This window comes from Nicotiana tomentosiformis, chromosome 8, assembly GCF_000390325.3.
Source record: "Nicotiana tomentosiformis chromosome 8, ASM39032v3, whole genome shotgun sequence".
In the NCBI taxonomy this organism is placed as follows: Eukaryota; Viridiplantae; Streptophyta; class Magnoliopsida; order Solanales; family Solanaceae; genus Nicotiana; species Nicotiana tomentosiformis.
In genome coordinates this window covers 20,590,487-20,604,799 of record NC_090819.1, presented here as the reverse complement: position 1 = coordinate 20,604,799, position 14,313 = coordinate 20,590,487, and the positions used below count along the sequence as shown (strand labels likewise).

Sequence of the window (14,313 nt, the reverse complement as noted above, 5' to 3'; positions counted from 1 at the left end):
GTTACCGAGAATTTGGCATTTATGTTCACTATTACATATACATCAATGTTCCTCATAATTGACATTAAAGAAGGGCACGATCCTAGGACCTCCTTCATTGCTATGAATACTGAGCTCAGTTATCATTGTAAATAATATGAATTTTCTGGCAAAGTGACACTACATTCTATACAAAGTTCAATACAATCTTATCTTCTTATTCGTTTGATTTCGCTTTTGTTGCGCCCGAAAATCCTATTCCTGGAACTATTATTTCTGTTGTTTCGTCTATATCCTAAGGCTAAGTATTGCATAATCCTTCGATTATTTTATTATTTTAGGATCAAATTAATTCACTTGTCTAGAAACCACGTATAAATTCAACTGTACCATTTTACGGGTAAACAGTTTGGTGCCCACCGTGGGGCCAAGACAACCGTGTAGTTAAATTGATCCTTGCCTTTTGCACTAACATGTTTTGATTATTTTGTCTTAGAAAAAAAATCATAAGAAATGGCACATAACACTGTTAACGACACGCACAACCCCGAAATTTGAGGGGATCAGCCTCATTTCGAGGACTCAGTCAGTGACACCCATAATGAGGGGGATATCACTATACCGGTGCATGACAAACAATATCCTCGATATGTTCGGGAGACCACTCCCGATGATGCTGATGAGGAACATGTTGTCGGCGCAGTAAGGGTCTTGCAAGAGCAACTGGCGATCATTCTAGGTCATCTCACGCGACATGATAAAGTTATGACAGAATTGAAGCAGGCGTTATCAGGAGCTTCAAATAATACAAGCAGACGAGATCCGATTCCTCCTAGGGTTCCCACGAATCAAAAGACACAGAGGATCAATAATAATACTCCCAAGGGTAAAATTGGCTCCGATGGGGCAGGGGAAATGGATCCGGCCTCAACAACGTGAATGATCCTTTCAAGAATGAGCTGTTATGGTTCATGAGGGAAGTGAACGCCCGCATGGACCAGATCCCGGGAGCGCCACCAGTGCTGAAAGGTCCGGACTCGAAAAAGTATACTCAATTGCCGTACTAGCCAAGTGCGGCACCAGAGTTAATCCCGAAGCGGTTCAAAATACCTGAAATGCCAAAGTATGACAGAACTTCAGACCTCTAGGAGCATATTACCACCTACACAACGGTGATAAAGGGAAATGATTTAGCTCCTCACCAAATTGAATCTGTGCTGCTGAAGAAATTTGGAGAAACCCTCACGATGGGGGACTTGACGTGGTATTCGCTGTTACCCGAGAATTCCATAGACTCCTTTGAAATGCTCGCGGATTCTTTTATCAAGTTTGATGGGTTTAAAGTATCTTAGATTTATGTTTTGATGATCTAACAAACTTATTGTTAAAGAACCAGATAAAGGACCTGATGTACACTTGGTATATATATCTCTATCAACGGACTAAAGCTAATGTGTGTTGTATGACTTCAGACAGAAAAGAATCAACTCAGGGACCTGATCCCTTTGAGTTTCCCTGACAGTAGTACGAAGTCAATTCTATAGCTGGAAAGTGACTGTCTGCACTGTACATGCTACAGTGCAGAAACAGTGTAGCAGTCACTTCCCATTGGGAAGGGCTTTTTTACCAACCAAGTGTTTACATCATCCAAGTGATGTCATCCAAAGGATATTAACAAGAAGCATTACAACAAAATATCACTTGAACACTTGTGAAATAATTCAAGCACTCAAGATCTCATAATCAAGCATTGAAGTCACAAGTGCATCAAGAACAAAGTACAACACTACTACGGACCAGTTCCTACAACAAGTCTTTTGTATGTCCTTAGTTGAGTTGTATCTTTGTATTAGTTTTTCATTGTAATTCCTACAGCAGGTTCTCCTACCTTCTTTGTTGGGACGTATGGACCATCACAAATAACATCTCATAACTCGGAGTCTTCTGCCATTATGAAGTCATGCATTCGAGTTTTCCACCAGCCATAGTATTGGCCGTTGAATCTCGGGGGCCTGTAGGTTGATTGTCCTTCCTCGAAGTTTGGTGGAGCAGCCATGGTGAAGATCCTCTCTAGGTGTTAACCTTTTAGAAAGAACCTGCTCTGATACCAATTAATAGAATGTATGAGTCTACTAAACTGTATAGAGACCTGGTCCTATACCAGTTCCCATAGAAATAGCTAATGAACAAGTAAGTAAATAACACAGAAGATTTTACGTGGAAAAGTCCCTGCTCAAGGGGATAAAAAATCACGACCTACACTTGTAGGATTTCAACTTCACTACTTGAGCAATCTTTAGATTACAACCTATTGTAACCTAGGAATTAAACTCTTAATCCCTCACTAACTTGTAATACACCTATTACAAGACACTTTGCAATACACCTATTACAAAGACTTCAACTCATGACTAACTCTAGTCACGACTCAAACTCTAAGGTTTTATGGTTTTTGGAGGTTCCTAGTTAATGCTTCTAAATAAGTACAGTACAATATTGTACTTACTGGTCAGTAGCTATTTCTATAGGAACTGGTATATGACCAGGTCTCTATACAATTTAGTGAACTCATACATTCTATCAATTGGTATCAGAGCAGGTTATTTCTAAAAGGTTAACACCTAGAGAGGATCCTCACCATGGCTGCTCCACCAAACTTCGAGGAAGGACAATCAACCTACAGGCCCCCGAGATTCAACGGCCAATACTATGGTTGGTGGAAAACTCGAATGCATGACTTCATAATGTCATAAGATTCCGAGTTATGAGATGTAATTTGTGATGGTCCATACGTCCCAACAAATAAGGTAGGAGAACCTGCTGTAATGGTTCCAAAAACCAGGAAAGAGTACAATCTGTAGAAAAGAACTTTCGCGCCAAAAGGACTTTGGTGTGTGGCATAGGACCTGATGAATATAATAGGATCTTAGCTTGTCAATCCGCCAAGGAGATATGGGAAGCTCTACAAACGGCACATGAGGGAACCACTCAAGTAAAACAGTCCAAGATCGACATGCTCACCACAGAGTATGAGCTCTTTAAAATGAAGGATGATGAATCCATTCAAGACATGCATACTCGATTCACTTCCATTACAAATGAGCTACACTCTCTTGGAGAAATCATTCCTAGGAACAAGCTCATGAGGAAAGTTCTTAGCATTTTACCCAGCTCCTGGGAGAGTAAGGTGAACGCTATTACTAAAGCCAAGGATCTGCAAACACTAACTATGGACGAGCTGGTTGTAAATCTGAAGACCTATTAGATGAAGAGAAAGAAGGACAGTGAAAGAAGAGAACCAAAGAAGGAGAAGAACCTGGTACTCAAAGCTGAAAACAATGATTCGAGTGAGGAGGATAGCGATATGGCATACCTTACCAGATGGTTTCAAAAAATGGTTCGAAGGAATGGAGGTATACCAAAGAGAGGTAGTTCCAGCAAACCAAAGAATTTTGACCTCTGTCATAAGTGTGGAAATCCAGGGAATTTCATCAAGGACTGTCCTCTTCTGAAGAAAGAACATTTCAAGCATAGCTCTGATAAACAGCCAAGAGGAACCCGGTTCCTAACAAATGCTAAAACACAGCTGACAATGTTGTGAAGCAAGCTCTTGCAGCATGGGGATACTCCTCCAGTGAGTCTGAAGAAGAAAATGGTGCAGGTGATAGCTCCATGTTGGCAGTTGAAAGTGAAGCAAATGAATATGATTCAATATTCGCCTTGATGCATCAGTCAGATGATGATGAATACCATGACAATGATGATGTAAATTTTAGGGATGTTCAGATAAATCTGAAATCCTATTCTCCTAAAAAACTCATGTCATTAGCTAATGTGTTGATTGATGCATATCATAGTCTGGTGAGTGATAAGGATGCCTTACCATAGAGTTAGGAGATGCTGAGCAGACTAGAGATGATTTGGTTGTTTGTATAGTTGACCTGAAGGAAACCATAGAAAATCTAAAAAATGAAAAGGAGGTTCTAACAAATAAAATTGCTAGTGTAGAACATGAAAGAGATGATTTGATGGTAGTTGTAGTTGACTTGAAAGAAATCACTGAGAACCTTAGTAAAGAAAAGAATTCCTTAGTGGAGAAAGTTGCTATCACTCAGCAAGAAAGAGATGATCTCCTAGTGGTGATTGCAGACTTAGAGGAAACAATTGAGGAACTTAAAGCAGACTCTAGGCCTGGAAATTCTGAAAAAGGAAAGGAAATTGCTAGTGAGGCACATATTAAACTTGAAAATGAGCTGAATATTGTGAAAACTAATTTATGTGCTGAGCTTGAGAAAAATAGGCAGCTTCAAGTAGAATTGGAAAAAGTAAAAAATGATCTTGAGAAATCTCTTAAGTGGACCTGGTCCTCAGATGCTATTACTGTCATGTATTTTAACAATGGTGGAAACAGGCAGGGAATAAGGTTCCAAAGGGAGAAAGTTTGCTATAACCCTCATACCAAGTACGTCACTGTACCTGATAACTGGCTTTGTACCCACTGTGGGAACAATGGGCATTTCAAGGAAAATTGCCAAGCTAGAGTCTAGTGTGTTCAGAAAAATAAAGTTTTTGCTGAAAAAGTACTACTGTAAGAGGACCAGGTGCCACTCACAAAAAAATGCATGTTGCCTGCATGGACTAGAAGAGCTCTCATTCATCCCTTTTCTCATTACAAGGGACCCAAACTTGTTTTGGTTCCTAAATCTAACCCTTGAATTCCTTGTGCAGGGAACAGTAAGAGAAAGGAGTCAACAATGGATCATGGACAGCGGATGCTCTAAGCAAATGACTGGGAATACCATGGACTTCCTTTCACTGAAAGCCCTGCAAGGAGGGAATGTATCCTTTGGAAATGGGAAAAAAGGGGTACATTCTTGGTGTTAGAAAAATTTGAAAGTCTCTCTCACACTCAATCGAGAACGTATATTATGTCAATGGTCTGAAGTACAGTCTCTTGAGTGTTTCTCAAATTTGTGATAAGGGAAACAAAGGGGAGTTTTTGCCAAAGATATGCACAATTACTAATCTGGTAACTGGTGAAGTGGTACTTGTGGCCAAAAGATACAAGAACATCTACGTTGCTGATTTTGAGTCCCTACAAAGTGGTGACATGAGCTGCCTAAAAGCTGTTGATGATGATGCCGAGCTGTGGCACAGAAGGCTGGGACATGCAAGCTTCTCTCTTCTGAACAAGCTGATACAAAAGGACCTGGTTTGTGGCTTGCCAAATTCAAAGTTCAAAGAGCACAAAGTATGTGATGCCTATGCTAGAGGGAAGCATGTGAAATCTTCATTCAAGCCAAAGAAGTATGTTAGCACATCAAAGCCACTTGAACTACTTCATATGGATCTATGTGGCCCTATGAGAGTGCCAAGCAGGGAAGGAAAGAGATACATTTTTGTTATAGTGGATGACTACTCAAGATTCACTTGGACGTTGTTTCTCAGAACAAAGGATGAGACCTTCGAAGTATTTGTAGCCTTTGTGAAGAAAATTCAAGTGAAGATGGAATCAAAAGTGGCTTGCATCAGATCCGATCATGGAGCAGAATTTGACAATGCCAAGTTTGATGAATTCTGCAGTTAAAATGGCATCACCCACAACTTCTTAGCTCCAAGAACTCCACAACAAAATGGAGTTATAGAAATGAAGAACATAACCCTTGAAGATATGGCCAGAACAATGCTTATTGATAGTGGGATAGCCAAAAACTTCTGGGCAGAAGCCATAAATACTGCCTGCTACTTGGTGAACAGGTGCCTGATCAGATCCTTCTTGAACAAAACTCCCTATGAGCTGCTAAATGGAAGGAAGCCCAAGCTGACTCACTTAAGAACGTTCGAGTGCAAGTGCTATGTTCTCAACCATGGAAAGGATCAGCTTGGAAAATTTGATGCCAAAAGCGATGAAGGAATTTTTCTGGGGTATTCTTCTCAAAGCAAAGCTTACAAAGTTTACAATAAAATGACTCAATGTGTGGAAGAAAGTGTTCATGTAATCTTTAATGAGTCCCCTTCATCTGGTGAGAAGAGCAACAAAGATGATCAAGACAGTGAACCACTGCTGGTTCCAGGAGAAATCATTGATATGGCCAATGGAAAGGCAGATATGATGAGTCAAGTGAAGGAGACAAATGAAGGCAATGCAACCTCCACCACTCCAACTCAAGAGGAACCAAGTACCCAAATCACAACCACTGAAGCTGAAGAAAGAGTGGTTGATGCAGTTCAAAGTACTCAACAAGTAGCAGAAAGAAGAATGCAAGGGAACCAGTCAGGATTACCTAGTTCCTCCACTAATGATATTCTAGTGCCAAACTGGAAACACAAAAGCTCCCATCCTCTCGATAATTTAATCAACCCCCCTTGATTATGGAGTCCAAACTAGATCAAAAGCAAGAAATTCACTTGCCTTCTCAGCCTTCCTCTCCCAAATAGAACCCAAAAATATTAAGGAAGCCTTGAAGGATGCAGACTGGATCACAACTATGCAAGAAGAGCTACATCAATTTGAAAGGAACTAAGGATGGCACCTGGTACCTAGACCCTCAGATAGAACCATCATAGGGACCAGGTGGGTGTTCAAAAACAAGTTTGATGAGCATGGAAACACTACAAGGAACAAGGCAAGGCTAGTTGTTCAAGGCTACAATCAGGAGGAAGGGATTAATTATGATGAGACCTTCGCTCCAGTTACTCGTATGGAAGCCATCAGAATTCTCATTGCCTTTGCATCATATATGGAATTCACCTTGTTCCAAATGGATGTCAAAAGTGTATTTCTGAATGGTTTTCTCAAGGAAGAAGTCTATGTTAAGCAACCTCCAGGTTTTGAATGTCATGAACATCCTGAGTATGTGTTCAAATTGGACAAGGCACTGTATGGTTTGAAGTAGGCTCCTCGAGCTTGGTATGAAAGGTTGTCAAAGTTTCTCTTAGAAAATGGCTTTACAAGAGAAAAAATTGACAACACTCTATTTCTGAAGAAACGAGGAAGGAACCTGCTCATTGTTCAGGTATACGTTGATGATATTATCTTTGGGGTAACAGCTGACTCACTTTGTGAGAGATTTGCAAAACTCATGGGAAGTGAGTTTGAGATGAGCATGATGGGGGAGCTGAACTTTTTCTTGGGTCTTCAAGTGAAGCAGTCCACGAAGGGAACCTGTATCAGTCAACAAAAATACATCAAGGAGCTATTGAAGAGGTTCGATATTGAAGCATCAAAAGTGATCGACACTCTCATTGCCACTGCCACTTGATTGGACATGGATGAATCTGGTGCTTTTGTAAATCAAACAATGTATCGAGGCATTATTGGATCTCTCCTCTATCTCACTGCCAGTAGACTAGATATTGTAAACAGTGTGGGGCTATGTGCAAGGTTCCAGTCAAACCCCAAGGAATCTCACCTAAAGGTTGCCAAAAGGATTCTAAGATATCTTAAGGGAACACAGGACCTGGTTCTGTATTACCCTTCAGGTGACAATTTTAATCTTGTTGGGTACGCTGATGAAGATTATGCAGGTTATCCGGTGGACAGGAAAAGCACATCCGGAATGGCTCACTTCCTAGGATCCTGTCTGATTTCATGGGGCACAAGGAAGCAAAACTGTGTAGCTCTCTCAACAACTGAAGCAGAATATGTTGCTGCAGCTTCTTGTTGTGCCCAACTCTTGTGGATCAAATAACAAATTGAGGATTTTGGAGTGTACACTGATTATGTACCTCTTCTATGTGACAATATCAGTGCACTCAACATGGCAAAGAACCCGGTCCAGCACAAGAGAACCAAGCACATTGATGTGAGACATTATTTTCTCAGAGACAATGTGGAGAAGGGGATTATTTGCATGAAGTTCTGTAGTACAGAAGACCAAATTGCAGACATCTTCTCCAAAGCTCTGAGAAGGGAACATTTTGAGAAAAACAGGATGGCACTGGGGTTAATCAAACCTAATTGAGAACCTGATTCCCTTCCATATGGCTATGAAAGTTACATTCAGGTAAATCTAGCTAAAGTGTTTTCTGGCCAAGCCTAACTCACCTCTATACCGTTGCAGGTAGACACGCATGATGACTATAGAAGCTGAAGAAACAATGCATGAGCGGTAAAGAGAGTTGAAAAATCTTTTTCGAAAGACCGGTCAAGAACCTGGTTCTTGTACCACAGGTTAGTAGTCTTGTATTTTTTTCATGCATATCTCAAAAGAAACAAAATTAACTGCCATGTCATCCACCTTTTCAGACCCTGTATATCATATCTTTTCTTTCAAATCTTTTCACTTTCCTCTGCAACGTTGCATCTTCCCACAAACCTACATCCATTTCAGAACCCGTTTCTCTTCCCTCATAATTATCCTTTCCCTCCTTAAAACCCCTACACCTCCTAACCTTAAGAGATCATCCTTCTCTCTTTCCACTCTTCCAAAACCTTCTACCCAACTATCTACCATGGCTGAAGAGAAAGCAAACCTACCCACCTCTAAAGAGAAAACCCTTGACTCATCCGCCATGTTAGAAATACCACCAGACGTCCCCTCTTCCACCATTACTGACCCAGAAACACCCAAACCTGATTCCTTTTCACCCCTATCTCTCTCATCATTCCCTCTATCGATACTCCTTCCTTAAGTGTTAAGAACTCAGAAATACCAAAAATAGATAGTGTTTCTTCTCTGTTGCCTGATACTCTCAAAGAACAGAATAATGATAACGAAAAGGGTGAAATTCAACAAGGAAAATGGGTGTCCGAGGAAGATACTGATCAATGTGCTAGTCCTTTGGTTACTGCTGCTGCTATGGAACCTCAGGAAAAGGAGGCCATCGAAAACATGTTGGCCATTGCTGCCGAGAGACTGGTGAATGAGGTAACTTCTTCCATGCTGGAGTCTCAAGGGGAAGGGACTCCACTCTAAGGAGAAGAAGGAACAATGGTGCTCTTCGGATCTTATGCACCTAAAGAAGCTACTAGGAACCCTGCTGATGAACCTGATCCGCTCTCTGAGGAAACATGTCAGGAATCATCTTCCCAGGTCAACTTCGATCCTTCTCTATCTCCTCACTTTGATGCTAAACCATTGAAGTCCATCCCTCCCGTTGTGAGATATAGTGATGAGGATGAACACGATGATATGGTTCTTAGTGCACACTTTAAGATTAGAAAGCCCGTGGTCACTCCTGAGCCCCCTCCTAAGCGACCTACTATAAGGTCGCAACAGAAGGAGGCTTTTGAGTCTGCCTTAAAGAAAAGCAAAAGGAGTAGTAATATAAAGAAGAAGAGGCTGGTGAATGACGGGGAAATTCTGTGTGACAAAAGTGTACCTGTAGTGGAGGCGGATGAGGATGCTCATGAGGAACCAAGTTCCCTGGTTAAGAGATCTCAGAAAAAGAAACAATCTATTGAGAGTGCTTCAAAGGAAGCTGTTGAAACATCAAGTAAAAAATTTATGAAAGGTAGTATCAAGTCTAAGCACGTTGTGGAGGAACAATCAGTGTTTGATGATGATATTCTGGTGAAATCAAGTAGCAAAGTTAAGTCCATTGAGAAGTTTGGTAAAAGGAAATTTGAAACTGTTGGGGCACCCGGTTCTGTTAAAAGGGTGAAAAGTGTAAGTGTGCTTGGGCAAGAAAGGCTGCGGTACCAGAAGGTACTGTGGGTCGCACGTTTGACCTAGAGATTTCTGAAATGGCGGGTATGAGACAAATTCTTGAGATGGTGGAATTTCAGCAGTGGGGCCATCTGTTCAAAGAGGATGTGCCCAAGGTGTATGAGGATGAGGTCCAAAGTTTCTATGATGAACTCTTCACTGTTGAAGATGACCACATCTGTGTCCTAGTGAATGATGCGGATAATGTTATAGATTCAACTGTGTTGGGAAACATTCTCAAGGTTCCATCTGAAGGGTTGTCATCTGTGAGAGGCACTTGTGGCTCTAATTTTAGGCACGCCATTATGAAAGAGAAAGCTGTCCAGCATGGGGAACAGGTACATAAGAAGGCTCTGCTTCCTGTGTACCAACTGTTATTTGAGTTAGTTAATAAGGTTCTGCTCCCTCGTGCTGAGAGAAGGTCCATCAAATCCCGGTCTGATCTATACTTAATGGAAGCAATGGATGAGTTCCGCTCTATCAATTTGCCTGCCATTATGATTGAACATATGCAGAAAGTGGCAGCTTTCAAGGATGGGAACCATGGACTCCCTTATGGCTTTCTTCTCACGTGTGTCTTCAAGTTCTTTAATGTGCCCTTAGGATAGCCCAAGATGGGAACCAGGAAACAGACCTTCTTGAAAATTATACTAGAGGAATGTGAATGTGTTGAAAAGGTTGGAGGAATAGGCAGCACTTCGACGATCTCCCAGCTGATCAATTCCCAGAATAGTGCTACAGAGGAGATCAGGAAGCTAAAGGCAAGGAATGCCATTCTGGAGACTCAACTAAGTCAGGCTACAAGGGCACCAGGACCTTCCAGTTCATCAAGTGAAGAAGTTGCTTGTCTTTCAAAAGAAAATGCTGAGCTCCAGCAACATGTGGAGAACCTGCGAGAGAAACTGCTCGCAGAGCAGATGTCCGCAAATGCTCGGATTGACCTTGTTCTCAACACTCTTGTGGCCTCCTCCAAGCCTTCTTCCTCTAGCACTCCCTAGGAATATCTTCCAGTGACCAGTGACCAGTGTCAAGTTTCTCTCTTTTGTTTTGATAACTTGTGGTAGTTGTATTTGTTTTTTTGTGATGTGGATGGATTTCACCTGAACTGCTCCCGCTTTCAACAGTCCAAACTTGCCTCTGCTTTCTTGGCAGAGGTTTATGTCTTATAAATCAATGAAGACTCTCTTTTTGCTGTTAAATGCTTGTGTTTTTCTACTTCTCTTTTCTATCATGTTGTGCGCACACATGTGGCATGAGTTAGTTGGGCTAGACTTACTTATGAAGATTACTTGCTTGTGTATTTTTAATGCTGCCAAAAGGGGAAAGATAAATAGAAGCAGGGCATCTAAGTAAGGGGGAAGCATAGAGTTAGGGGGAACTTGTGAAATTCCTGGTACTTTATCTGGTTATTGTATTCTACAAATGGTTTTCAATTTTTAAGTTTGTCATCATCAAAAAGGGGGAAATTGATGGGTTTAAAGTATCTTAGATTTATGTTTTAATGATCTAACAAACTTATTGTTAAAGAACCCGATAAAGGACCTGATGTACACTTGGTATATATATCTATCAACAGACTCAAGCTAATGTGTGCTGTATGACTTCAGAAAGAAAAGAATCAACTCAGGGACCTGATCCCTTTGAGTTTCCCTGATAGCAGTACGAAGTCAACTCTACAGTTGGAAAGTGACTGCCTGCACTGTACATGCTACAGTGCAGAAACAATGCAGCAGTCACTTTCCATTGGGAAGGGCTTTTTTACCAACCAAGTGTTTACATCATCCAAGTGATGTCATCCAAAGGATATTAATAAGAAGCATTACAACAAAACATCACTTGAACACTTGTGAAATAATTCAAGCACTCAAGATCTGATAATCAAACAATTAAGTCACAAGTGCATCAAGAATAAAGTACAACACTACTACGGACCAGTTCCTACAACAAGTCTTTTGTATGTCCTTAATTGAGTTGTATCTTTGTATTAGCTTTTCATTGTAATTCCTACTTTGCTTATTTAGAAGCTTTAACTAGGAACCTCCAAAACCCATAAACCCTTAGAGTTTGTGTTGTGACTAGAGTTAGTCATGAGTTGAAGTCTTTGTAATAGGTGTATTGCAAAGTGGCTTGTAATAGGCGTATTACAAGTTAGTGAGGGATTAAGAGTTTAATTCCTAGGTTACAATAGGTTGTAATCTAAAGATTGCTCAATTAGTGAGGTTGAAATCCTACAAGTGTAGGTCGTGGTTTTTTATCCCCTTGAGCAGGGATTTTTCCACGTAAAATCTCCTGTGCCTTTACTTACTGGTTCATTAGCTATTTTTGTGGGAACTGGTATAGGACTTGGTCTCTATACAGTTTGGTGGACTCATGCATTCTATCAAAGTCTCATGCCGGGGCTAGAAAAGTACAAGACCAAAAGGCTGACATATTCATGATTGCGCAAGGAGAGTCTGAGCTGCTACGACATTCGTTACCCTATTCCATAAGGAGAGAATGTTTCTCCCGGCTGTCCCCGGATGAATGGGCAGCTGAAGCATTCACCAAGGGATTGAATCTGAGAAGTTTAAACGCTTCCTCAAATTGAAGGAAATTCTACTCGAGATTCAAAGAATGACCTGGGCGGATGTACACAACCGGTACGAATTAAAAATAAGGATCGAAGATGATCAGGTTGATTTTCTATCATCGACCAGAGGACGAGAAAAGAACATAGAAAAATCAAAGGATGATTATGACGCGGACAGACAGACTTTGAGGGGCCGGTTTTTGCCCTATAAACGGATTGAAAGCCGCATTAGAGGTTTCCGGACCATAGACAGGTTCGCCGTTGACAGAAGGACTGATCACAGTCAGAACAATTGATCACTGCAGGATAGAGAAGCGTCAGGATCGCGGGATCCTTCTTACCCCAGGTTATCGGAATACAACTTCAGTATCAGTATAGTGGAGTTGGTATCGGCCATGAGAAACATCAAAGAAGCACGGTTCCCAAAATCGAAGAGATCTAATCCCAGCCAGAGGGATCCCAACTTGTGGTGTGAATACCACGGAAGGAATGGCCACCGGACAGGGGACTGTCGACACCTCCGGGAAGAAGGGGCAACATTATTGAAGAATGGTCACCTCAGAGAATTCTTGAGTGACCGAGCTAAGAACAATTATGGTCGTAACCAGGACAACGCGGAACCCTCAAAAGCAAGAGAAGATCCCCTGCGTCAAACAATCAACATGATCTTCGGAGGGAACGAGATTTATGGGTCACCTTTTCAGCAGCAAAAACGATAAAAGTATCAATTACGCATAGCAAAGACTTTGGGAAGACGATATCACTTTTACGAAGGGGGACGCAGACGGATTGCTGCTGCCATACAATGATGCATTGGTAATTTCTTTAGATGTGCTAGATTTTAAGAATAAACGTGTTCTAGTGGATCCAGGGAGTTCGGCTAATATCATATAATGGAGAGTATTGGAGCAAGCTAAACTCACCAGAAGCATTATTCCAGCCACAAAGCTCCTCTCCAAATTTTCGCAAGTGTGACAACCCAGGGTGAAATTTTATTACTCACGAACGCTGAAGGAGTAATGAAAACCACTCTTTTCAAAGTAGTAGATGGTGATATGGGATACAACAACATTCTTGGAAGGCCATGGTTGTACAAGATAAAAGTTGTACCATCAACGTATCATCAGTTGTTGAAGTTTCCAACACCCAAAGGAATTAAGCAGATAAGGGGTGATCAACCGGCGACAAGGGAGATGAATGCAGTTTTGGTCTCCAGTAGCAAAATAAAGGAACATGCGGCATAACAATTACAGGGACTGACACCTACTCCCGAACTAGATGAAGTTAGCCCGGGGGTAGAGGCGTCGGAATATTATCAGGTGCCGAGATATTTCCATGTTTCAGAAGAAACCGATGAAACAAAGTCCACGATAGAAGAGCTGGAGAAAGTGGCATTATTCGAAGAATTCCTAGAAAGGAAATTCCACTTGGGGACGGGACTGCACCTATAATTCAGGTCCGACTTTATTAAATTCCTTAAATCTAACGATGATTGTTTTGCATGATTGCATGAGGATATGCCAGGCATCCCGACAGAGGTAGCCATACACAAGATAAGCTTGGATCCCAGCATACCTCCGGTAAGACAGAAGAAATGCCCGATTGCCGAAGCCAGGAATAAACTCGTCAAAAAGAGGTAACCCGCTTACTTAATATCGGTTCGATCCGAGAGGTAAGATATCCAGACTGGCTGGCCAATGTAGTAGTAGTTTCTAAGAAGAATAATAAGTTTCGCATGCGTGTAGATTATAAGGATTTTAACAAGGCGTGGCCGAAAGACTCGTTCCCACTGCCAAACATCGATCAGATGATTAATCCCACGACCGGGCACGAGTTGATGAGTTTCATCGATGCTTATTCCAGGTATAACAAAATTAAGATGAACCCGGAGGATCAGGAAAATACTTCATTTATAACGAATTTCGGTATATATTGCTACAATGTGATGCCCTTCGAGTTGAAAAACGTCGGAGCCACTTATCAACGACTCGTGAACAAAATGTTTAAAAATCAAATAGAAAAAATTATGGAAGTTTATATAGATGATATGCTCGTTAAGTCTTTAAATGCGGGTGATCATCTTAAACATCTGCAAGAAATTTTTGACATCCTAAG

General features: G+C 41.3%; 1 protein-coding gene across 1 annotated transcript; it reads left to right on the top strand.

The window, feature by feature from the left end:
- Positions 1–7,247: 7,247 nt before the first annotated feature.
- Positions 7,248–7,670, top strand: LOC138897157 (secreted RxLR effector protein 161-like). The gene has a single exon (XM_070183115.1). It carries the CDS (start codon positions 7,248–7,250, stop codon positions 7,668–7,670), a length of 423 nt encoding a protein of 140 aa, XP_070039216.1.
- Positions 7,671–14,313: the final 6,643 nt, after the last annotated feature.

Coding starts and splice junctions, on each gene's coding strand:
- LOC138897157 (XM_070183115.1), top strand. CDS start 7,248: ATGGATGAATCTGGTGCTTTTGTAAATCAAACAATGTATCGAGGCATT.